The following is a 26,606-nucleotide window of genomic DNA, read 5'->3' as shown; positions in this document are numbered from 1 at the left end:
CACCATCTGGCAGTCCGACGGACAAATCTTGGTTTGTGGATGCCAGGAGAACACTACCTGCCCAGCTGCATAGTGCCAACTGTAAAGTTTGGTGGAGGAAGAATAATGGTCTGGGGCTGTTTTTCATGGTTTGGTTCATGGTTCGGGCCCCCTAGTTCCAGTGAAGGGAAATCTTACTGCTACAGCATACAATGACATTGTAGATGATTCTGTGCTTCCAACTTTTTTGGCAACAGTTTGGGGAAGGCCCTTTCCTGTTTCATCATGACAATGTGCAGAAATTGAGGTCGATACAGAAATGGTTTGTCAAGGTCGGTGTGGAAGAACTTGACTGGCCTGCACAGTCTTGACCTCAACCCCATCGAATACCTTTGGAATGAATAGGAGCGCCGACTGCGAGCCAGGCCTAATCGCCCAACATCAGTGCCCAACCTCACTAATGCTCTTGTGGCTGAATAGAAGCAAGTCCCCGCAGCAATGTTCCAACATCTAGTGGAAAGCCTTCTCAGACGAGTGGAGGCTGTTATAGCAGCAAAGGGGAGACCAACTCCATATTAATGCCCATGATTTTGGAGTGAGATGTTTGACGAGCAGGTGTCCACATACTTTTTGTAATTTAGTGTATCACGGTCCCAAGGCATATGAGCTAACAGCTTATTGAGCAAACAACACAATTATCACAACACATTATGTGACTCGTTTCAGGAAACTAGGCGTATGTCGTGCGTCACAGGAGAGCCATTTGAACGTAAACATTTATTTTTTATCAAAATGCCTTCAGGAACATATGAACATGTGCCTTAATAACAAACTCGTACGCCATCTGTTAATATGTGTAAATATGAATACAATTATACAATTACGAGCCTATTTGGTTTAGCCACGGAAAAAGTCAGGAACCTTCCCGCTAGCCATGATTGGCTGAGATAATGGATGGGCTGGACATACCGAGAGAGGAGTTCGGATTGGTCTGCCATGAAACATGCTTCTGTCTATAACATGAGCTGCTCAATTTGTGTAGACAATATAACATGATGTCTTTTTTTGAGAGAAATCACGAAGAACTGCAAAAGTGTTGCTAATGTGCTCCACTTTCTGGAGCACCGATTGTGCCATGCTGACTCTCGCTGACTCTGAAAATAAATCAGACAATGAGGAAATCCCTGATTTAGGTAAAAACATTTTTCATAGAACCAGACATGGTAGAGTCTTCTGAAACGGCGATCAACATTCTTGTCCCGGAAGCAGTTGAGTGTAATGTGTGTGCTGGGAGTCGGGAAGCAAGTTCAGGGAGTGAATCATTTAATAAATAAATAAAAACATAATACAAAACAAGAAACACGAACAACGCACACACATGAAACTGAAACAATAACGCCTGGGGGAGGAAACAAAGGGAGTGACATATAAAGGGCAGGTAATCAAGGAGGTGATGGAGTCCAGGTGAGTGTCATTATGCGCAGATGCGCGTAACGAGGGTGACAGGTGTGCGCCATAACGAGTAGCCTGGTGACCTAGAGGCCAGAGATGGAGCCCACGTGACACCGAGTTTAGAAATCAGTGGAATGCCTGGTGGAAGCAGAGTATGATAGCTAAGGAGATGGAGAAAATTCTGCAGTTTTGATTGCAAATATGCAGAGGCAGTCGAAAAGAGAACACACAGAAGGCCATTGTATAAAACACCTGTCTCAGAATCACATCTTCAAACTAAAGGCAACCATGGGAGAGAGGGAGAAGCATTCATCCATGTATGTGGGTAAGAGAGTATAGCTAGCTACATTCAGATATTATACGTTTCTAATTTCGTCAGAAAGTATTTTTAATTGAAAGTTAAAGCGTACTTTTAGCTAGCTATCTAACGTTAGCTGGCTGGCTCGCTAGCTAACATTACGTGTATGATCTGTGTAGTAATATTGTTTGTATCTCAGAAATCCATTTGCAAACGACTTTCTGACAATATTAGAAACGTATAATATCTGAAAATGTAGCGAGCTAGACTCTCTTACACATATACATGGATGTACGCTTCTCCCTCTCTGTCACGGATGTTTTTAAAATGTCTTTTATACAGCCTTTTGTGTGTTCTCTTTTCGAATCCCTCCGCATATTTCCAATCAAACTGCAGAATTATAGCCTAATGTTGCCTAGCTAGCTAACATTTTACCTAGTTGGTTAGCTTTAGCTACCTGCAGATTCAAGCATGGTGACATTACAATCAGTTTGTATTGCTAGTAGTATATAGGTTGGGATTATTGATGCATTCAAGACAACTGGGAACTCTGAAAAAAAAACGCTCCAACTAGGAATAATCGTTTTAACTGTCATTCAACTCGGAATTCCAACTTGGGAACTCGGCCAGGTGTGTCTGGGGGTGATTACGGCCATCTATTGTATTTCATGAACATGTGTAGATGTCTAGACAATAGCTAGATGTGGCTGCAGCGTGGTTATAGCCATCAATTTAGACAAGTGTGTCGGGAAAGAGTCACCTAATAATTACAAAATATTTATACAATATTTATCTGGACACTTACTATTGCTACTATGCAAATATGCAAGTAACCAATGTACTGTACCGTTTACACCTTCTGTATCCTGTGCATGGGACAGATAAACAGTGATTTCATTTGATATAGTGTGTGTTTACCAGAGATGGTATGTGAAGAAGAACATGACATGCACCAAAGACAGATTAGGAAATAGGCCAAGGACTAGATAGAGGGTATTTTTTCTACTACTTTCCCCACTTTTAGTCTTGAAATCTTTGGTTGTTTACTACACTACCTTACTCTGTTTAGTACATGGCCTCACATGTGAATCCTTAAAGAGATGAGTGGCTCTTAAGAGGGTGTGAACAATGCTGAATGGGTGTAGACAAAGAAGAGCTCTCCAGAAGGTGTACCAAATATTCAAGGTGTCATTCTCTCAAAAGTGGGGTAAGAAGTTCATCAACTTTCAAAGCAGAATTACATTCCCATTGCTCCTCAACTGTAGAGTATGATAAACCATTTTGTAGCTGAATCTCTACTGTTATACAATGTAAAAAACACCATTTGAAATGTTCCTACATGAGACCCGAATCGAGCCCGTCGGTCACATATGGCTTTTATCCTGGCTTGGCTTCCCCAGTGATTTTACCCACGCACTGCTACTGTGTGTGTGTGCTGGGGGAGGTGTGTGTGTGTGTGTGTGTGTGTGGGGGGGGGGGGGGGGGGGGTGCAGATGGCTTTCACCTCTGTGGTTGCCATGGCACCTGTGACTCATCAGTGACACTGACCCCCTCCCCCTGTGAAGCTCTGAGATAATCTATTTTCTCTCTGTGTGTGTGTGTGTAGGATTATGATAATGCTTTTTACTACTACAAATCTAGGTGACGTATCAGACATCATCCTGTCTCTGACCATCTATCAGACATTATCCTGCCTTTGACCATCCTATCAGACATTATCCTGTGTGGCTCAGTTGGTAGCCCATGCCGCTTGGAAAGACAATATTGTGGATTTGATTCCCACTGGAGCCACCCATATGAAAATGTATGCACACACTACTGTCACTTTGGATACAAATCAGAGAGAGACAGGGGAGCAAGGGAGAGGAGAGGTGGACGAAAGGGAGAGTAGTGGGGAAGTAGACTGCCTGGGGACTTAGATGCACTGTAGTCTGAACCTCTCCCTCTCTCGCTCTCTCTAAGAGCTGTGTATTGTAAAGGAGTACAGTAAGTGTTCGTAGGGAGGTGGTTGAAGGGACTGGAAGCTTCCATCGTCACAATGTATTCATAGGGTTAGACAAAAACTAAACATGCTCTGTCTCTCTCTCTGTATTTATCAAGAATACAGTCTATGTTTGAGACAGACACACGCACACACGCACACACACACATATACAAGCACATGCTCACTGTAATTAGTGTCATGTGTGGGAGGAGAGCTGCTGTTGGGACTGAAATAACAGAGGACATACGGAGAGAGAGAAAAAGAGAGAAAGATAAAGAGAAAGAGAGAGAGAGTAATGACATACACCAACAGCTTAAGTGGGGTCTGGGAAAAGAATGTCAAAAAAAATAGAGATGAGGATAGAGAGAGAGAGAGAGATAAGGAGAGAGAGAGATGAGGAGAGAGAGAAATGAGGAGAGAGAGAAAAATAAGGGGAAAGAAAGATAAGGAGAGAGAGAGAGAGATAAGGAGAGAGAGAGATGAGGAGAGAGAGAGATGAGGAGAGAGAGAGAGAGTGTCACACCCTGATCTGTTTCACCTGTCCTTGTGCTTGTCTCCACCCCCCTCCAGGTGTCGCCCATCTTCCTCATTATCCACTGTGTATTTATACCTGTGTTCTCTGTTGCCAGTTCGTCTTGTCAGGTCCTACCAGCTTGTTTTCCCATCTCCCTGCTTTCTCAAGTTCTGTTTCCTAGTTTACCCGGTTCTGACCATTCTGCCTGCCCTGACACCCAGCCTGCCTGCCATTCTGTATCTCCCTGACTCTGACCAGTCTACAAACCTCTGCCTGTCCTGACACCCAGCCTGCCTGCCATTCTGTATCTCCCTGACTCTGACCAGTCTACAAACCTCTGCCTGTCCTGACACCCAGCCTGCCTGCCATTCTGTATCTCCCTGACTCTGACCAGTCTACAAACCTCTGCCTGTCCTGACACCCAGCCTGCCTGCCATTCTGTATCTCCCTGACTCTGACCAGTCTACAAACCTCTGCCTGTCCTGACACCCAGCCTGCCTGCCATTCTGTATCTCCCTGACTCTGACCAGTCTACAAACCTCTGCCTGTCCTGACACCCAGCCTGCCTGCCATTCTGTATCTCCCTGACTCTGACCAGTCTACAAACCTCTGCCTGTCCTGACACCCAGCCTGCCTGCTGTTCTAACCCTTATTGACTCTGCCCTGGATTACGGACCTCTGCCTGCCTTTGACATGTCTTTTGCCTGCCCACTGTTTGGGTCAATATACATCTGTTACTCTAGCTGTCTGCATCTGGGTCTTATCCTGAGTTCTGATAGAGAGAGAGATGAGGAGATATATATATATATATATAGAGAGAGAGAGAGTAGCCCCAGGTAGGTAGGTAGTTATAACTCAACCAGCACTATATATATATTTATTTCACCTTTACTTAACCAGGTAGACCAGTTGAGAACACCTTTACTTAACCAGGTAGACCAGTTGAGAACACCTTTACTTAACCAGGTAGACCAGTTGAGAACACCTTTACTTAACCAGGTAGACCAGTTGAGAACACCTTTACTTAACCAGGTAGACCAGTTGAGAACACCTTTACTTAACCAGGTAGACCAGTTGAGAACAAGTTCTCATTTACAACTGAGACCTGGCCAAGATAAAGCAAAGCAGTGCGACAAAAACAACAACACAGAGTTACACATGGAATAAACAAGTGTACAGTCAATAACACAATAGAAAAATCTATATACAGTGTGTGCAAATGAAGTAAGATTAGGGGGGTAGGGCATTAAATCGGCCATAGTGGAGAAATAATTACAATTTAGCATTAACACTGGAGTGATAGATGTGCAAATGATGATGTGCAAGTAGAGATACTGGGATGCAAAAGAGCAAAAATAAATAACAATATGGGGATGAGGTAGTTGGGTTGGCTATTTACAGATGGGCTATGTACAGGTGCAGTGATCGGTAAACTGCTCTGACAGCTGATGTTTAAAGTTAGTGAGGGAGATATAAGTCTCCAGCTTCAGTGATTTTTGCAATTCATTCCAGTTATTGACAGCAGAGAACTGGAAGGAAAGGCGACCAAAGGAGGTGTTGGCTTTGGGGATGACCAGTGAGATATACCTGCTGGAGCGCGTGCTAGGGGTGGGTGTTGCTATGGTGACCAGTGAGCTGAGATAAGGCAGAGCTTTACCTAGCAAAGACTTATAGATGACCTGGAGCCAGTGGGTTTGCATACAGGTCGCAGTGGTGGGTAGTATATGGGGCTTTGGTGACAAAACGGATGACACTGTGATAGACTACATCCAATATGTTGAGTAGAGTGTTGGAGGCTATTTTGTAAATGACATCACCGAAGTCAAGGATCGGTAGGATGGTCAGTTTTACGAGGGTATGTTTGGCAGCATGAGTGAAGGAGGCTTTGTTGCGAAATAGGAAGCCGATTCTATATTTAATTTTGGATTGGAGATGCTTAATGTGAGTCTGGAAGGAGAGTTTACAGTCTAACCAGACACCTAGGTATTTGTAGTTGTCCACATATTCTAAGTCAGAACCGTCCAGGGTAGTGATGTTGGACGGGCGGGCGGGTTCGGGCAGCGATCGGTTGAAGAGCATTTAGTTTTACCTGCATTTAAGAGCAGTTGGAGTGGTGGAGTACGATGAATGAATGGTACCCCCAGGTAGATAGTTATAACTCACCCAGCAGTATGAATGGTACCCCCAGGTAGATAGTTATAACTCACCCAGCAGTATGAATGGTACCCCCAGGTAGATAGTTATAACTCACCCAGCAGTATGAATGGTACCCCCAGGTAGATAGGTAGTCATAAGTCACCCAGCAGTATGAATGGTACCCCCAGGTAGATAGGTAGTTATAACTCACCCAGCAGTATGAATGGTACCCCCAGGTAGATAGGTAGTTATAACTCACCCAGCAGTATGAATGGTACCCCCAGGTAGATAGGTCATAACTCACCCAGCAGTATGAATGGTACCCCCAGGTAGATAGGAGGTTATAACTCACCCAGCAGTATGAATGGTACCCCCAGGTAGATAGGAGGTTATAACTCACCCAGCAGTATGAATGGTACCCCCAGGTAGATAGGAGGTTATAACTCACCCAGCAGTATGAATGGTACCCCCAGGTAGATAGGAGGTTATAACTCACCCAGCAGTATGAATGGTACCCCCAGGTAGATAGGAGGTTATAACTCACCCAGCAGTATGAATGGTACCCCCAGGTAGATAGGAGGTTATAACTCACCCAGCAGTATGAATGGTACCCCCAGGTAGATAGGAGGTTATAACTCACCCAGCAGTATGAATGGTACCCCCAGGTAGATAGGAGGTTATAACTCACCCAGCAGTATGAATGGTACCCCCAGGTAGATAGGAGGTTATAACTCACCCAGCAGTATGAATGGTACCCCCAGGTAGATAGGAGGTTATAACTCACCCAGCAGTATGAATGGTACCCCCAGGTAGATAGGAGGTTATAACTCACCCAGCAGTATGAATGGTACCCCCAGGTAGATAGGAGGTTATAACTCACCCAGCAGTATGAATGGTACCCCCAGGTAGATAGGAGGTTATAACTCACCCAGCAGTATGAATGGTACCCCCAGGTAGATAGGAGGTTATAACTCACCCAGCAGTATGAATGGTACCCCCAGGTAGATAGGTAGTTATAACTCACCCAGCAGTATGAATGGTACCCCCAGGTAGATAGGTCATAACTCACCCAGCAGTATGAATGGTACCCCCAGGTAGATAGTTATAACTCACCCAGCAGTATGAATGGTACCCCCAGGTAGATAGGAGGTTATAACTCACCCAGCAGTATGAATGGTACCCCCAGGTAGATAGGAGGTTATAACTCACCCAGCAGTATGAATGGTACCCCCAGGTAGATAGGAGGTTATAACTCACCCAGCAGTATGAATGGTACCCCCAGGTAGATAGGAGGTTATAACTCACCCAGCAGTATGAATGGTACCCCCAGGTAGATAGGAGGTTATAACTCACCCAGCAGTATGAATGGTACCCCCAGGTAGATAGGAGGTTATAACTCACCCAGCAGTATGAATGGTACCCCCAGGTAGATAGGAGGTTATAACTCACCCAGCAGTATGAATGGTACCCCCAGGTAGATAGGAGGTTATAACTCACCCAGCAGTATGAATGGTACCCCCAGGTAGATAGGAGGTTATAACTCACCCAGCAGTATGAATGGTACCCCCAGGTAGATAGGAGGTTATAACTCACCCAGCAGTATGAATGGTACCCCCAGGTAGATAGGAGGTTATAACTCACCCAGCAGTATGAATGGTACCCCCAGGTAGATAGGAGGTTATAACTCACCCAGCAGTATGAATGGTACCCCCAGGTAGATAGGAGGTTATAACTCACCCAGCAGTATGAATGGTACCCCCAGGTAGATAGGAGGTTATAACTCACCCAGCAGTATGAATGGTACCCCCAGGTAGATAGGAGGTTATAACTCACCCAGCAGTATGAATGGTACCCCCAGGTAGATAGGTGTCATAACTCACCCAGCAGTAAGGTTATAACTCACCCAGCAGTATGAATGGTACCCCCAGGTAGATAGGAGGTTATAACTCACCCAGCAGTATGAATGGTACCCCCAGGTAGATAGAAGGTTATAACTCACCCAGCAGTATGAATGGTACCCCCAGGTAGATAGGCGGTTATAACTCACCCAGCAGTATGAATGGTACCCCCAGGTAGATAGAAGGTTATAACTCACCCAGCAGTATGAATTGTACCCCCAGGTAGATAGTTATGACTCACCCAGCAGTATGAATGGTACCCCCAGGTAGATAGTTATAACTCACCCAGCAGTATGAATGGTACCCCCAGGTAGATAGTTATAACTCACCCAGCAGTATGAATGGTACCCCCAGGTAGATAGGTAGTTATAACTCACCCAGCAGTATGAATGGTACCCCCAGGTAGATAGGAGGTTATAACTCACCCAGCAGTATGAATGGTACCCCCAGGTAGATAGGAGGTTATAACTCACCCAGCAGTATGAATGGTACCCCCAGGTAGATAGGTAGTTATAACTCACCCAGCAGTATGAATGGTACCCCCAGGTAGATAGGTAGTTATAACTCACCCAGCAGTATGAATGGTACCCCCAGGTAGATAGGTAGTTATAACTCACCCAGCAGTATGAATGGTACTCCCAGGTAGATAGGTAGTCATAACTCACCCAGCAGTATGAATGGTACCCCCAGGTAGATAGGTAGGTTATAACTCACCCAGCAGTATGAATGGTACCCCCAGGTAGATAGGTAGTTATAACTCACCCAGCAGTATGAATGGTACCCCCAGGTAGATAGGTCATAACTCACCCAGCAGTATGAATGGTACCCCCAGGTAGATAGGTAGTCATAACTCACCCAGCAGTATGAATGGTACCCCCAGGTAGATAGGAGGTTATAACTCACCCAGCAGTATGAATGGTACCCCCAGGTAGATAGGAGGTTATAACTCACCCAGCAGTATGAATGGTACCCCCAGGTAGATAGGAGGTTATAACTCACCCAGCAGTATGAATGGTACCCCCAGGTAGATAGGAGGTTATAACTCACCCAGCAGTATGAATGGTACCCCCAGGTAGATAGGAGGTTATAACTCACCCAGCAGTATGAATGGTACCCCCAGGTAGATAGGAGGTTATAACTCACCCAGCAGTATGAATGGTACCCCCAGGTAGATAGGAGGTTATAACTCACCCAGCAGTATGAATGGTACCCCCAGGTAGATAGGAGGTTATAACTCACCCAGCAGTATGAATGGTACCCCCAGGTAGATAGGAGGTTATAACTCACCCAGCAGTATGAATGGTACCCCCAGGTAGATAGGAGGTTATAACTCACCCAGCAGTATGAATGGTACCCCCAGGTAGATAGGTAGTTATAACTCACCCAGCAGTATGAATGGTACCCCCAGGTAGATAGGTCATAACTCACCCAGCAGTATGAATGGTACCCCCAGGTAGATAGGAGTTATAACTCACCCAGCAGTATGAATGGTACCCCCAGGTAGATAGGAGGTTATAACTCACCCAGCAGTATGAATGGTACCCCCAGGTAGATAGGAGGTTATAACTCACCCAGCAGTATGAATGGTACCCCCAGGTAGATAGGAGGTTATAACTCACCCAGCAGTATGAATGGTACCCCCAGGTAGATAGGAGGTTATAACTCACCCAGCAGTATGAATGGTACCCCCAGGTAGATAGGAGGTTATAACTCACCCAGCAGTATGAATGGTACCCCCAGGTAGATAGGAGGTTATAACTCACCCAGCAGTATGAATGGTACCCCCAGGTAGATAGGAGGTTATAACTCACCCAGCAGTATGAATGGTACCCCCAGGTAGATAGGAGGTTATAACTCACCCAGCAGTATGAATGGTACCCCCAGGTAGATAGGAGGTTATAACTCACCCAGCAGTATGAATGGTACCCCCAGGTAGATAGGAGGTTATAACTCACCCAGCAGTATGAATGGTACCCCCAGGTAGATAGGAGGTTATAACTCACCCAGCAGTATGAATGGTACCCCCAGGTAGATAGGAGGTTATAACTCACCCAGCAGTATGAATGGTACCCCCAGGTAGATAGGAGGTTATAACTCACCCAGCAGTATGAATGGTACCCCCAGGTAGATAGGAGGTTATAACTCACCCAGCAGTATGAATGGTACCCCCAGGTAGATAGGAGGTTATAACTCACCCAGCAGTATGAATGGTACCCCCAGGTAGATAGGTAGTCATAACTCACCCAGCAGTATGAATGGTACCCCCAGGTAGATAGGAAGGTTATAACTCACCCAGCAGTATGAATGGTACCCCCAGGTAGATAGGAGGTTATAACTCACCCAGCAGTATGAATGGTACCCCCAGGTAGATAGGCGGTTATAACTCACCCAGCAGTATGAATGGTACCCCCAGGTAGATAGAAGGTTATAACTCACCCAGCAGTATGAATTGTACCCCCAGGTAGATAGTTATGACTCACCCAGCAGTATGAATGGGTACCCCTATGAATGGTACCCCCAGGTAGATAGGTAGTTATAACTCACCCAGCAGTATGAATGGTACCCCCAGGTAGATAGGTAGGTTATAACTCACCCAGCAGTATGAATGGTACCCCCAGGTAGATAGGAGGTTATAACTCACCCAGCAGTATGAATGGTACCCCCAGGTAGATAGGTAGGTTATAACTCACCCAGCAGTATGAATGGTACCCCAGGTAGATAGGTAGTTATAACTCACCCAGCAGTATGAATGGTACCCCCAGGTAGATAGGTAGTTATAACTCACCCAGCAGTATGAATGGTACCCCCAGGTAGATAGGTAGGTTATAACTCACCCAGCAGTATGAATGGTACCCCCAGGTAGATAGGAGGTTATAACTCACCCAGCAGTATGAATGGTACCCCAGGTAGATAGGTAGTTATAACTCACCAGCAGTATGAATGGTACCCCCAGGTAGATAGGTAGTCATAACTCACCCAGCAGTATGAATGGTACCCCCAGGTAGATAGGTAGGTTATAACTCACCCAGCAGTATGAATGGTACCCCCAGGTAGATAGGAGGTTATAACTCACCCAGCAGTATGAATGGTACCCCCAGGTAGATAGGAAGGTTATAACTCACCCAGCAGTATGAATGTACCCCCAGGTAGATAGGAGGTCCTAACCACTCCAGCAGTATGAATTGTCACCCCATGGTAGATAGGTATTATAACTCACCCAGCAGTATGAATGGTACCCCAGGTAGATAGGTAGTTATAACTCACCCAGCAAGTATGAATGGTACCCCCAGGTAGATAGGAGGTTATAACTCACCCAGCAGTATGAATGGTACCCCCAGGTAGATAGGTTATAACTCACCCAGCAGTATGAATGGTACCCCAGGTAGATAGGAGGTTATAACTCACCCAGCAGTATGAATGGTACCCCCAGGTAGATAGGAGGTTATAACTCACCCAGCAGTATGAATGGTACCCCCAGGTAGATAGTTATAACTCACCCAGCAGTATGAATGGTACCCCCAGGTAGATAGGAGGTTATAACTCACCCAGCAGTATGAATGGTACCCCCAGGTAGATAGGAGGTTATAACTCACCCAGCAGTATGAATGGTACCCCCAGGTAGATAGGAGGTTATAACTCACCCAGCAGTATGAATGGTACCCCCAGGTAGATAGGTAGTCATAACTCACCCAGCAGTATGAATGGTACCCCCACGTAGATAGGAGGTTATAACTCACCCAGCAGTATGAATGGTACCCCCAGGTAGATAGGTAGTCATAACTCACCCAGCAGTATGAATGGTACCCCCAGGTAGATAGGAGGTTATAACTCACCCAGCAGTATGAATGGTACCCCCAGGTAGATAGAAGGTTATAACTCACCCAGCAGTATGAATGGTACCCCCAGGTAGATAGGAGGTTATAACTCACCCAGCAGTATGAATGGTACCCCCAGGTAGATAGTTATAACTCACCCAGCAGTATGAATGGTACCCCCAGGTAGATAGTCATAACTCACCCAGCAGTATGAATGGTACCCCCAGGTAGATAGGAGGTTATAACTCACCCAGCAGTATGAATGGTACCCCCAGGTAGATAGAAGGTTATAACTCACCCAGCAGTATGAATGGTACCCCCAGGTAGATAGGAGGTTATAACTCACCCAGCAGTATGAATGGTACCCCCAGGTAGATAGGTAGTTATAACTCACCCAGCAGTATGAATGGTACCCCCAGGTAGATAGGAGGTTATAACTCACCCAGCAGTATGAATGGTACCCCCAGGTAGATAGGAGGTTATAACTCACCCAGCAGTATGAATGGTACCCCCAGGTAGATAGGAGGTTATAACTCACCCAGCAGTATGAATGGTACCCCCACGTAGATAGGAGGTTATAACTCACCCAGCAGTATGAATGGTACCCCCAGGTAGATAGGAGGTTATAACTCACCCAGCAGTATGAATGGTACCCCCAGGTAGATAGGAGGTTATAACTCACCCAGCAGTATGAATGGTACCCCCAGGTAGATAGGTTATAACTCACCCAGCAGTATGAATGGTACCCCCAGGTAGATAGGAGGTTATAACTCACCCAGCAGTATGAATGGTACCCCCAGGTAGATAGGTAGTCATAACTCACCCAGCAGTATGAATGGTACCCCCAGGTAGATAGGAGGTTATAACTCACCCAGCAGTATGAATGGTACCCCCACGTAGATAGGTTATAACTCACCCAGCAGTATGAATGGTACCCCCACGTAGATAGGTAGTTATAACTCACCCAGCAGTATGAATGGTACCCCCAGGTAGATAGGTTATAACTCACCCAGCAGTATGAATGGTACCCCCAGGTAGATAGGTAGTTATAACTCACCCAGCAGTATGAATGGTACCCCCAGGTAGATAGGTAGTTATAACTCACCCAGCAGTATGAATGGTACCCCCAGGTAGATAGGTAGTCATAAGTCACCCAGCAGTATGAATGGTACCCCCAGGTAGATAGGAGGTTATAACTCACCCAGCAGTATGAATGGTACCCCCAGGTAGATAGGAGGTTATAACTCACCCAGCAGTATGAATGGTACCCCCAAGTAGATAGGTAGTCATAAGTCACCCAGCAGTATGAATGGTACCCCCAGGTAGATAGGTAGTTATAACTCACCCAGCAGTATGAATGGTACCCCCAGGTAGATAGGTAGTTATAACTCACCCAGCAGTATGAATGGTACCCCCAGGTAGATAGGTAGTCATAACTCACCCAGCAGTATGAATGGTACCCCCAGGTAGATAGGTAGTCATAACTCACCCAGCAGTATGAATGGTACCCCCAGGTAGATAGGAGGTTATAACTCACCCAGCAGTATGAATGGTACCCCCACGTAGATAGGTTATAACTCACCCAGCAGTATGAATGGTACCCCCACGTAGATAGGTAGTTATAACTCACCCAGCAGTATGAATGGTACCCCCAGGTAGATAGGTCATAACTCACCCAGCAGTATGAATGGTACCCCCAGGTAGATAGGTAGTCATAACTCACCCAGCAGTATGAATGGTACCCCCAGGTAGATAGTTATAACTCACCCAGCAGTATGAATGGTACCCCCAGGTAGATAGGAGGTTATAACTCACCCAGCAGTATGAATGGTACCCCCAGGTAGATAGGTAGTCATAACTCACCCAGCAGTATGAATGGTACCCCCAGGTAGATAGGAGGTTATAACTCACCCAGCAGTATGAATGGTACCCCCACGTAGATAGGTTATAACTCACCCAGCAGTATGAATGGTACCCCCACGTAGATAGGTAGTTATAACTCACCCAGCAGTATGAATGGTACCCCCAGGTAGATAGGTTATAACTCACCCAGCAGTATGAATGGTACCCCCAGGTAGATAGGTAGTCATAAGTCACCCAGCAGTATGAATGGTACCCCCAGGTAGATAGGAGGTTATAACTCACCCAGCAGTATGAATGGTACCCCCAGGTAGATAGGAGGTTATAACTCACCCAGCAGTATGAATGGTACCCCCAAGTAGATAGGTAGTCATAAGTCACCCAGCAGTATGAATGGTACCCCCAGGTAGATAGGTAGTTATAACTCACCCAGCAGTATGAATGGTACCCCCAGGTAGATAGGTAGTCATAACTCACCCAGCAGTATGAATGGTACCCCCAGGTAGATAGGAGGTTATAACTCACCCAGCAGTATGAATGGTACCCCCAGGTAGATAGGTAGTTATAACTCACCCAGCAGTATGAATGGTACCCCCAGGTAGATAGGTCATAACTCACCCAGCAGTATGAATGGTACCCCCAGGTAGATAGGAGGTTATAACTCACCCAGCAGTATGAATGGTACCCCCAGGTAGATAGGTAGTGATAACTCACCCAGCAGTATGAATGGTACCCCCAGGTAGATAGGTCATAACTCACCCAGCAGTATGAATGGTACCCCCAGGTAGATAGGTAGTCATAACTCACCAGCAGTATGAATGGTACCCCCAGGTAGATAGTTATAACTCACCAGCAGTATGAATGGTACCCCCAGGTAGATAGGAGGTTATAACTCACCCAGCAGTATGAATGGTACCCCCAGGTAGATAGGAGGTTATAACTCACCCAGCAGTATGAATGGTACCCCCAGGTAGATAGGAGGTTATAACTCACCCAGCAGTATGAATGGTACCCCCAGGTAGATAGGCGGTTATAACTCACCCAGCAGTATGAATGGTACCCCCAGGTAGATAGGTTATAACTCACCCAGCAGTATGAATGGTACCCCCAGGTAGATAGGTCATAACTCACCCAGCAGTATGAATGGTACCCCCAGGTAGATAGTTATAACTCACCCAGCAGTATGAATGGTACCCCCAGGTAGATAGAAGGTTATAACTCACCCAGCAGTATGAATGGTACCCCCAGGTAGATAGGAGGTTATAACTCACCCAGCAGTATGAATGGTACCCCCAGGTAGATAGGTAGTTATAACTCACCCAGCAGTATGAATGGTACCCCCAGGTAGATAGGAGGTTATAACTCACCCAGCAGTATGAATGGTACCCCCAGGTAGATAGGAGGTTATAACTCACCCAGCAGTATGAATGGTACCCCCAGGTAGATAGGAGGTTATAACTCACCCAGCAGTATGAATGGTACCCCACAGGTAGATAGGAGGTTATAACTCACCCAGCAGTATGAATGGTACCCCCAGGTAGATAGGAGGTTATACTCACCCAGCAGTATGAATGGTACCCCCAGGTAGATAGGAGGTTATAACTCACCCAGCAGTATGAATGGTACCCCCAGGTAGATAGGTTATAACTCACCCAGCAGTATGATGGTACCCCAGGTAGATAGGAGGTTATACTCACCCAGCAGTATGAATGGTACCCCCAGGTAGATAGGTAGTCATAACTCACCAGCAGTATGAAGTGGTGCCCCCAGGTAGATAGGGAGGTTATAACTCACCCAGCAGTATGCAATGGTTCACCACCCCCACGTAGATAGGTTATAACTCACCCAGCAGTATGAATGGTACCCCCACGTAGATAGGTAGTTATAACTCACCCAGCAGTATGAATGGTACCCCCACGTAGATAGGTAGTTTATAACTCACTCCACGCATATGATGGTACCCCAGGTGATTATAACTCACCAGAGTTAGAATGGTACCCCCAGGTAGATAGGAGGTTATAACTCACCCAGCAGTTATGAATGACTACCCCCAGGTAGATAGGTAGTATAACTCACCCAGCAGTATGAATTGTACCCCCCAGGTAGATAGGTAGTCTAAAGCTCACCCAGCAGTATGAATGGTACCCCCAGGTAGATAGGTAGGTTATAACTCCCCAGCCGTATGAATTGTAACCCCCGAGGTAGATAGGAGGTTATAACTCACCCAGCAGTATGAAATGGTACCCCAGTAGATAGAGTAGTCGATAAGTCACCCAGCAGTATGAATGGTACCCCCAGGTAGATAGGTAGTTATAACTCACCCAGCAGTATGAATGGTACCCCCCAGGTAGATAGGGTAGTTCATAACTCACCCAGCAGTATGAATGGTACCCCCAGGTAGATAGGTAGTCATAACTCACCAGCAGTATGAATGGTACCCCCAGGTAGATAGGTAGTCATAACTCCCCAGCAGTATGAATGGTACCCCAGGTAGATAGGAGGTTATAACTCACCCAGCAGTATGAATGGTACCCCGACGTAGAAGGTATGTTATAACTCACCCAGCAGTATGAATGGTACCCCCAGGTAGATAGGTAGTCATAACTCACCCAGCAGTATGAATGGTACCCCCAGGTAGATAGGAGGTTATAACTCACCCAGCAGTATGAATGGTACCCCCACGTAGATAGGTTATAACTCACCCAGCAGTATGAATGGTACCCCACGTAGATAGGTAGTTATAACTCACCCAGCAGTATGAATGGTACCCCAGGTAGATAGGTTATAACTCACCCAGCAGTATGAATGGTACCCCCAGGTAGATAGGTAGTTATAACTCACCCAGCAGTATGAATGGTACCCCCAGGTAGATAGGTAGTTATAACTCACCAGCAGTATGAATGGTACCCCCAGGTAGATAGTAGTCATAAGTCACCCAGCAGTATGAATGGTACCCCCAGGTAGAGAGGAGGTTATAACTCACCCAGCAGTATGAATGGTACCCCAGGTAGATAGGAGGTTATAACTCACCCAGCAGTATGAATGGTACCCCCAAGTAGATAGGTAGTCATAAGTCACCCAGCAGTATGAATGGTACCCCCAGGTAGATAGGTAGTTATAACTCACCCAGCAGTATGAATGGTACCCCCAGGTAGATAGGTAGTCATAACTCACCCAGCAGTATGAATGGTACCCCCAGGTAGATAGGAGGTTATAACTCACCCAGCAGTATGAATGGTACCCCCCAGGTAGATAGGTAGTTATAACTCACCAGCAGTATGAATGGTACCCCCAGGTAGATAGGTCATAACTCACCCGCAGTATGAATGGTACCCCCAGGTAGATAGGAGGTTATAACTCACCAGCAGTATGAATGGTACCCCCAGGTAGATAGGTAGTGATAACTCACCAGCAGTATGAATGGTACCCCAGGTAGGACTAGGTCATAACTCAACAGCAGTATGAATGGTACCCCAGGTAAGGTTAGTCACAACTCACCCAGCAGTATGAATGGGTACCCCCAGGTAGATGAGGAGGTTATAAACTCACCCCCGCAGTATGAATGGTACACCCCAGGTAGATAGGAGGTTATAACTCACCCAGCAGTCATGAATGGTACCGGCCCAGGTAGATAGGAGGTTATCAACTCACCCAGCAGTATGAATGGTACCCCCAGGTAGATAGGAGGTTATAACTCACCCAGCAGTATGAATGGTACCCCCAGGTAGATAGGAGTTATAACTCACCCAGCAGTATGAATGGTACCCCCAGGTAGATAGGAGGTTATAACTCACCCAGCAGTATGAATGGTACCCCAGGTAGATAGGGAGGTTATAACTCACCCAGCAGTATGAATGGTACCCCCAGGGTAGATAGGAGGTTATAACGCACCCCAGCAGTATGAATGGTACCCCCAGGTAGATAGGAGTTATAACTCACCCAGCAGTATGAATGGTACCCCCCAGGTAGATAGGAGTTATAACTCACCCAGCAGTATGAATGTTACCCCCAGGTAGATAGGAGGTTATAACTCACCCAGCAGTATGAATGGTTACCCCCCAGGGTAGATAGGAGGTTAGAACTCACCCAGCAGTATGAATGGTACCCCCAGGTAGATAGGAGGTTATAACTCACCCGCAGTATGAATGGTACCCCCAGGTAGATAGGAGGTTATAACTCACCCAGCAGTAGAATGGTACCCCCAGGTAGATAGGAGGTTATAACTCACCCAGCAGTATGAATGTACCCCCCAGGTAGATCGCGAGGTTATAACTCACCAGCAGTATGAATGGTTACATACCACCAGGTAGATAGGCGAGGTTATAACTCACCCAGCAGTATGAATGGTACCCCCAGGTAGATAGGAGGTTATAACTCACCCAGCAGTATGAATGGTAACCCCCAGGTAGATAGGAGGTTATAACTCACCCAGCAGTATGAATGGTACCCCCAGGTAGATAGGAGGTTATAACTCACCCAGCAGTATGAATGGTACCCCCAGGTAGATAGGATGGTTATAACTCACCCAGCAGTATGAATGGTACCCCCAGGTAGATAGGAGGTTATAACTCACCCAGCAGTATGAATGGTACCCCCAGGTAGATAGAATGGTACCCCAGGTATATAGGTAGTTATAACTCACCCAGCAGTATGAATGGTACCCCCAGGTAGATAGGAGGTTATACTCACCCAGCAGTATGAATGGTACCCCAGGTAGATAGGAGGTTATAACTCACCCAGCAGTATGAATGGTACCACCACGTAGATAGGAGGTTATAACTCACCCAGCAGTATGAATGGTACCCCCAGGTAGATAGGAGGTTATAACTCACCCAGCAGTATGAATGGTACCCCCAGGTAGATAGAGGTTATAACTCACCCAGCAGTATGAATGGTACCCCCAGGTAGATAGGTTATAACTCACCCAGCAGTATGAATGGTACCCCCAGGTAGATAGGAGGTATAACTCACCCAGCAGTATGAATGGTACCCCCAGGTAGATAGGAGGTTATAACTCACCCAGCAGTATGAATGGTACCCCCAGGTAGATAGGTAGTCATAACTCACCCAGCAGTATGAATGGTACCCCCAGGTAGATAGGTTATAACTCACCCAGCAGTATGAATGGTACCCCCACGTAGATAGGTTATAACTCACCCAGCAGTATGAATGGTACCCCCACGTAGATAGGTAGTTATAACTCACCCAGCAGTATGAATGGTACCCCCAGGTAGATAGGTTATAACTCACCCAGCAGTATGAATGGTACCCCCAGGTAGATAGGTAGTTATAACTCACCCAGCAGTATGAATGGTACCCCCAGGTAGATAGGTAGTCATAAGTCACCCAGCAGTATGAATGGTACCCCCAGGTAGATAGGAGGTTATAACTCACCCAGCAGTATGAATGGTACCCCCAGGTAGGTAGTTATAACTCACCCAGCAGTATGAATGGTACCCCCAGGTAGATAGGTAGTCATAACTCACCCAGCAGTATGAATGGTACCCCCAGGTAGATAGGTAGTCATAACTCACCCAGCAGTATGAATGGTACCCCCAGGTAGATAAGAGGTTATAACTCACCCAGCAGTATGAATGGTACCCCCAGGTAGATAGGTAGTTATAACTCACCCAGCAGTATGAATGGTACCCCCAGGTAGATAGGAGGTTATAACTCACCCAGCAGTATGAATGGTACCCCCAGGTAGATAGGTTATAACTCACCCAGCAGTATGAATGGTACCCCCAGGTAGATAGGTAGTTATAACTCACCCAGCAGTATGAATGGTACCCCCAGGTAGATAGTCATAACTCACCCAGCAGTATGAATGGTACCCCCAGGTAGATAGGTAGTTATAACTCACCCAGCAGTATGAATGGTACCCCCAGGTAGATAGGAGGTTATAACTCACCCAGCAGTATGAATGGTACCCCCAGGTAGATAAGTAGGTATAACTCACCCAGCAGTATGAATGGTACCCCCAGGTAGATAGGTAGTTATAACTCACCCAGCAGTATGAATGGTACCCCCAGGTAGATAGGTAGTCATAACTCACCCAGCAGTATGAATGGTACCCCCAGGTAGATAGGAGGTTATAACTCACCCAGCAGTATGAATGGTACCCCCAGGTAGATAGGTAGTTATAACTCACCCAGCAGTATGAATGGTACCCCCAGGTAGATAGGTAGTTATAACTCACCCAGCAGTATGAATGGTACCCCCAGGTAGATAGGTAGTTATAACTCACCCAGCAGTATGAATGGTACCCCCAGGTAGATAGGTAGTCATAACTCACCCAGCAGTATGAATGGTACCCCCAGGTAGATAGTCATAACTCACCCAGCAGTATGAATGGTACCCCCAGGTAGATAGGTAGTTATAACTCACCCAGCAGTATGAATGGTACCCCCAGGTAGATGGGAGGTTATAACTCACCCAGCAGTATGAATGGTACCCCCAGGTAGATAGTCATAACTCACCCAGCAGTATGAATGGTACCCCCAGGTAGATAGTCATAACTCACCCAGCAGTATGAATGGTACCCCCAGGTAGGTTGAGTTGTAAGTGGTTCCAGTCAGGTTAAGGATGCCAGCAGCAGTGAGACCAGAGAGGGCGATAGACAGCAGAGCCAAAAGCCCTAGCCAGGGTTTAGCTCTCACACAGTCCCTCATCGAACAACAGCCCACGGCTAACACCAAACACACACATACACTGGCCAGCAGGGGGCGCCGAGCCAGCACTGACGACGCCTGGAAGTCTGTCCTGGGGGGAGAGAGGGCTGAGTTAGAGGGGTAGCGAGAAGAGAGAGACACACACACTCACATATGCACACACACACCTTAGAGAGGATGAAGTGAAGGGGTATAAGCTCAGTTCAGGGTGTCCCGCCCCAAACCGGCCCAGCTCTCCACAGAACGCCTGCTCCCATTGGCTAGCCACCCTGTCCGTCAGGGCGCCGCGAGCCTGCAGGTAGTAGGTCAGCTGCAGAGCCCTAGCGCTCCGGACTCCTTGGCCTCGACCAGACACACCCCCTGGGCCCTGTACTGCAGGCCCCGCCCCCCACGCCTGCACCTGGAAAAGAAGAAAGGCTGCGTCTAAAGAAGGGAAAGGTCACCTGAGGGCGGTAATATGGGTCAGGGTTAGCTAACCCTAACCCTGACCCTGACCTAACCCTAACCCTGACCTAACCCTGACCTAACCCTAACCCTGACCCTGACCTAACCCTGACCTAACCCTAACCCTAACCCTGACCTAACCCTGACCCTAAAGAAGGGAAAGGTCACCTGAGGGCGGTAATATGGGTCAGGGTTAGCTAACCCTAACCCTAACCCTGACCCTAAAGAAGGGTAATATGGGTAATAAGGGTAATAAGGGTAATAAGGGTAATAAGGGTAATATGGGTAATAAGGGTAATATGGGTAATAAGGGTAATATGGGTAATAAGGGTAATATGGGTAATATGGGTAATATGGGTAATATGGGTAATAAGGGTAATAAGGGTAATATGGGTAATAAGGGTAATATGGGTCATATGGGTAATATGGGTAATATGGGTAATAAGGGTAATAAGGGTAATAAGGGTAATATGGGTAATATGGGTAATAAGGGTCATATGGGTCATATGGGTAATAAGGGTAATAAGGGTAATATGGGTAATATGGGTAATATGGGTAATAAGGGTAATATGGGTAATATGGGTAATAAGGGTAATATGGGTAATATGGGTAATAAGGGTAATATGGGTAATATGGGTAATATGGGTAATATGGGTAATAAGGGTAATAAGGGTAATATGGGTAATATGGGTAATATGGGTAATATGGGTAATATGGGTAAGAAGGGTAATATGGGTAATAAGGGTAATAAGGGTAATAAGGGTAATAAGGGTAATATGGGTAATAAGGGTAATATGGGTAATAAGGGTAATATGGGTAATAAGGGTAATAAGGGCCAGTAAAGGGTTGTTAGCAGAAGAAAGGCTGCGTTTAAAGAAAGGTTGCAAAATTCACATAACTTTCCCAAAAAGGGATATCCTACGAAACAGGTTTGAGGAGTTAGCGAGGTAACTGAGGAGAGAGCCAGGTACATTTCTATGGCAACAAGTCCTTCAGAACTATCCTGCTCGGGTGCAGGGTAACTCAGAGCTAACTCTATTTATCCTGAATTAAGTGTCTGAGCCACGAGTTGAGGACCAATGAAATTAGATTCCCTTCCTCTTGCAAAGATTGTGTCATCGTCCCTTTCATTCGAGGTAGACTACTTATTCAATATTTTATTAATCAAATGGTTTTTTTTGTGTGTAAAAAAAGTCATTAAAATATGTATCACATGACACATTTAGTAAGGACAACATTTGCTTTCCAAACTGTATGTTTTTCTCGCAATTATATTTTCACATTTGTTAAAGGCAAACTAACAGCCGTAACCAACCATAGACATAGGATAGCAGTTCCCATTCAAGTCAGGACTGGCAGCTATTGCTAGTGTACCCATGAGTTTAACAGTTAAATTCTCAGGTTTAGAGGTTCCAAAACCCTTCTATGGATTATATGTCTATGGCCACAACGCAACAAGCTGTTCCACAGATAGAAGTGATTGGTATGCTTATCAATGCAATCCTAAGATAACGACAAGTAATACAATTAAAGCACTTCTAAAAGTCTATTTCACTCCATAACCTGCTGAATTTGCAAGATCATTTTCTTTCATTTTGAATTTCGGCACAAATTAAAATATGGCACTGACTCACCCATGGATTGATGTTTCAGCATAGTCTCAATGAAGAGCGGTCGACTAGCCATGTGTGACATGAACGCAAAGTTACAAGCCTGCTAGAGTTAGAGGCAGGAGGACGAGCAATATCCACCGTTCGAGTACTTGGATGGAATGTGAAGTTAACTGAAGCTGGTTAGCTTTAGAAAACCCTGAGTATCTCTATACCCCTCAGGTTGTCCAGAAATCCTGGTTGGAGGACTTACTTCCTGCTCATTCCCTTCTGATTCTGGAAATCTTCCAACTTGTATTTGAGGAAAACCTGGGAACTTTGTGGAAAGTTGCCAGAATTGTGCAACTCTAGTCTCAAATCAGACGCAATACCCACTCATCCTAACAGGTGACCAATGAAAATACACAGTACACACCCCTCCTAACAGGTGACCAATGAAAATACACAGTACACACTCATCCTAACAAGTGACCAATGAAAATACACAGTACACACTCATCCTAACAGGTGACCAATGAAAATACACAGTACACACCCCTCCTAACTGGTGACCAATGTAGGCCATCCGCCCGTCAGCCAGACGTGTGATTGGGTAGCGCAGAGGAAGGGAAGAACGGTTAGCGAAGCGAGCTGATTGGCTGTCCTCCAGGGATCGGATGATGTCATCGATGATGCAGGTATTCTTGTCGTCGAGAAGACAGAGGTGGGAGAAAGAGTAGTTGAACCCCAACACTGGAACCTGGAGCTGAACGACAGCACGATGGAGCTGAAGAGAGAGAGAGAAGACAGAGGTGGGAGAAAGAGTAGTTGAACCCCAACACTGGAACCTGGAGCTGAACGACAGCACGATGGAGCTGAAGAGAGAGAGAGAAGACAGAGGTGGGAGAAAGAGTAGTTGAACCCCAACACTGGAACCTGGAGCTGAACGACAGCACGATGGAGCTGAAGAGAGAGAGAGAAGACAGAGGTGGGAGAAAGAGTAGTTGAACCCCAACACTGGAACCTGGAGCTGAACGACAGCACGATGGAGCTGAAGAGAGAGAGAGAAGACAGAGGTGGAGAAAGAGTAGTTGAACCCCAACACTGGAACCTGGAGCTGAACGACAGCACGATGGAGCTGAAGAGAGAGAGAGAAGACAGAGGTGGGAGAAAGAGTAGTTGAACCCCAACACTGGAACCTGGAGCTGAACGACAGCACGATGGAGCTGAAGAGAGAGAGAGAAGACAGAGGTGGGAGAAAGAGTAGTTGAACCCCAACACTGGAACCTGGAGCTGAACGACAGCACGATGGAGCTGAAGAGAGAGAGAGAAGACAGAGGTGGGAGAAAGAGTAGTTGAACCCCAACACTGGAACCTGGAGCTGAACGACAGCACGATGGAGCTGAAGAGAGAGAGAGAAGACAGAGGTGGGAGAAAGAGTAGTTGAACCCCAACACTGGAACCTGGAGCTGAACGACAGCACGATGGAGCTGAAGAGAGAGAGAGAAGACAGAGGTGGGAGAAAGAGTAGTTGAACCCCAACACTGGAACCTGGAGCTGAACGACAGCACGATGGAGCTGAAGAGAGAGAGAGAAGACAGAGGTGGGAGAAAGAGTAGTTGAACCCCAACACTGGAACCTGGAGCTGAACGACAGCACGATGGAGCTGAAGAGAGAGAGAGAAGACAGAGGTGGGAGAAAGAGTAGTTGAACCCCAACACTGGAACCTGGAGCTGAACGACAGCACGATGGAGCTGAAGAGAGAGAGAGAGAAGACAGAGGTGGGAGAAAGAGTAGTTGAACCCCAACACTGGAACCTGGAGCTGAACGACAGCACGATGGAGCTGAAGAGAGAGAGAGAAGACAGAGGTGGGAGAAAGAGTAGTTGAACCCCAACACTGGAACCTGGAGCTGAACGACAGCACGATGGAGCTGAAGAGAGAGAGAGAAGACAGAGGTGGGAGAAAGAGTAGTTGAACCCCAACACTGGAACCTGGAGCTGAACGACAGCACGATGGAGCTGAAGAGAGAGAGAGAAGACAGAGGTGGGAGAAAGAGTAGTTGAACCCCAACACTGGAACCTGGAGCTGAACGACAGCACGATGGAGCTGAAGAGAGAGAGAGAAGACAGAGGTGGGAGAAAGAGTAGTTGAACCCCAACACTGGAACCTGGAGCTGAACGACAGCACGATGGAGCTGAAGAGAGAGAGAGAAGACAGAGGTGGGAGAAAGAGTAGTTGAACCCCAACACTGGAACCTGGAGCTGAACGACAGCACGATGGAGCTGAAGAGAGAGAGAGAAGACAGAGGTGGGAGAAAGAGTAGTTGAACCCCAACACTGGAACCTGGAGCTGAACGACAGCACGATGGAGCTGAAGAGAGAGAGAGAAGACAGAGGTGGGAGAAAGAGTAGTTGAACCCCAACACTGGAACCTGGAGCTGAACGACAGCACGATGGAGCTGAAGAGAGAGAGAGAAGACAGAGGTGGGAGAAAGAGTAGTTGAACCCCAACACTGGAACCTGGAGCTGAACGACAGCACGATGGAGCTGAAGAGAGAGAGAGAAGACAGAGGTGGGAGAAAGAGTAGTTGAACCCCAACACTGGAACCTGGAGCTGAACGACAGCACGATGGAGCTGAAGAGAGAGAGAGAAGACAGAGGTGGGAGAAAGAGTAGTTGAACCCCAACACTGGAACCTGGAGCTGAACGACAGCACGATGGAGCTGAAGAGAGAGAGAGAAGACAGAGGTGGGAGAAAGAGTAGTTGAACCCCAACACTGGAACCTGGAGCTGAACGACAGCACGATGGAGCTGAAGAGAGAGAGAGAAGACAGAGGTGGGAGAAAGAGTAGTTGAACCCCAACACTGGAACCTGGAGCTGAACGACAGCACGATGGAGCTGAAGAGAGAGAGAGAAGACAGAGGTGGGAGAAAGAGTAGTTGAACCCCAACACTGGAACCTGGAGCTGAACGACAGCACGATGGAGCTGAAGAGAGAGAGAGAAGACAGAGGTGGGAGAAAGAGTAGTTGAACCCCAACACTGGAACCTGGAGCTGAACGACAGCACGATGGAGCTGAAGAGAGAGAGAGAAGACAGAGGTGGGAGAAAGAGTAGTTGAACCCCAACACTGGAACCTGGAGCTGAACGACAGCACGATGGAGCTGAAGAGAGAGAGAGAAGACAGAGGTGGGAGAAAGAGTAGTTGAACCCCAACACTGGAACCTGGAGCTGAACGACAGCACGATGGAGCTGAAGAGAGAGAGAGAAGACAGAGGTGGGAGAAAGAGTAGTTGAACCCCAACACTGGAACCTGGAGCTGAACGACAGCACGATGGAGCTGAAGAGAGAGAGAGAAGACAGAGGTGGGAGAAAGAGTAGTTGAACCCCAACACTGGAACCTGGAGCTGAACGACAGCACGATGGAGCTGAAGAGAGAGAGAGAAGACAGAGGTGGGAGAAAGAGTAGTTGAACCCCAACACTGGAACCTGGAGCTGAACGACAGCACGATGGAGCTGAAGAGAGAGAGAGAAGACAGAGGTGGGAGAAAGAGTAGTTGAACCCCAACACTGGAACCTGGAGCTGAACGACAGCACGATGGAGCTGAAGAGAGAGAGAGAAGACAGAGGTGGGAGAAAGAGTAGTTGAACCCCAACACTGGAACCTGGAGCTGAACGACAGCACGATGGAGCTGAAGAGAGAGAGAGAAGACAGAGGTGGGAGAAAGAGTAGTTGAACCCCAACACTGGAACCTGGAGCTGAACGACAGCACGATGGAGCTGAAGAGAGAGAGAGAAGACAGAGGTGGGAGAAAGAGTAGTTGAACCCCAACACTGGAACCTGGAGCTGAACGACAGCACGATGGAGCTGAAGAGAGAGAGAGAAGACAGAGGTGGGAGAAAGAGTAGTTGAACCCCAACACTGGAACCTGGAGCTGAACGACAGCACGATGGAGCTGAAGAGAG

At 46.9% G+C, this 26,606-nt stretch overlaps 1 protein-coding gene across 1 annotated transcript in view; it reads right to left on the bottom strand.

Moving 5' to 3' along the window:
• Positions 1–26,606, bottom strand: part of ptchd1 (patched domain containing 1) — a 92,772-nt gene that overhangs the window by 33,508 nt on the left and 32,658 nt on the right. The window contains exons 5-7 of the mRNA XM_038996846.1: positions 23,197–23,427; positions 20,775–21,007; positions 20,460–20,698 (exon numbers count right to left, since the gene is read on the bottom strand). Of these exons, the coding sequence (XP_038852774.1) occupies positions 20,460–20,698; positions 20,775–21,007; positions 23,197–23,427 (703 nt within the window). The remainder of the gene's footprint in view (positions 1–20,459; positions 20,699–20,774; positions 21,008–23,196; positions 23,428–26,606) is intronic.

Source organism: Salvelinus namaycush, chromosome 7 (assembly GCF_016432855.1).
Source record: "Salvelinus namaycush isolate Seneca chromosome 7, SaNama_1.0, whole genome shotgun sequence".
In the NCBI taxonomy this organism is placed as follows: domain Eukaryota; kingdom Metazoa; phylum Chordata; class Actinopteri; order Salmoniformes; family Salmonidae; genus Salvelinus; species Salvelinus namaycush.
Note: the sequence above shows the minus strand (reverse complement) of the source record. Positions and strands in the feature narration are given on the sequence as shown.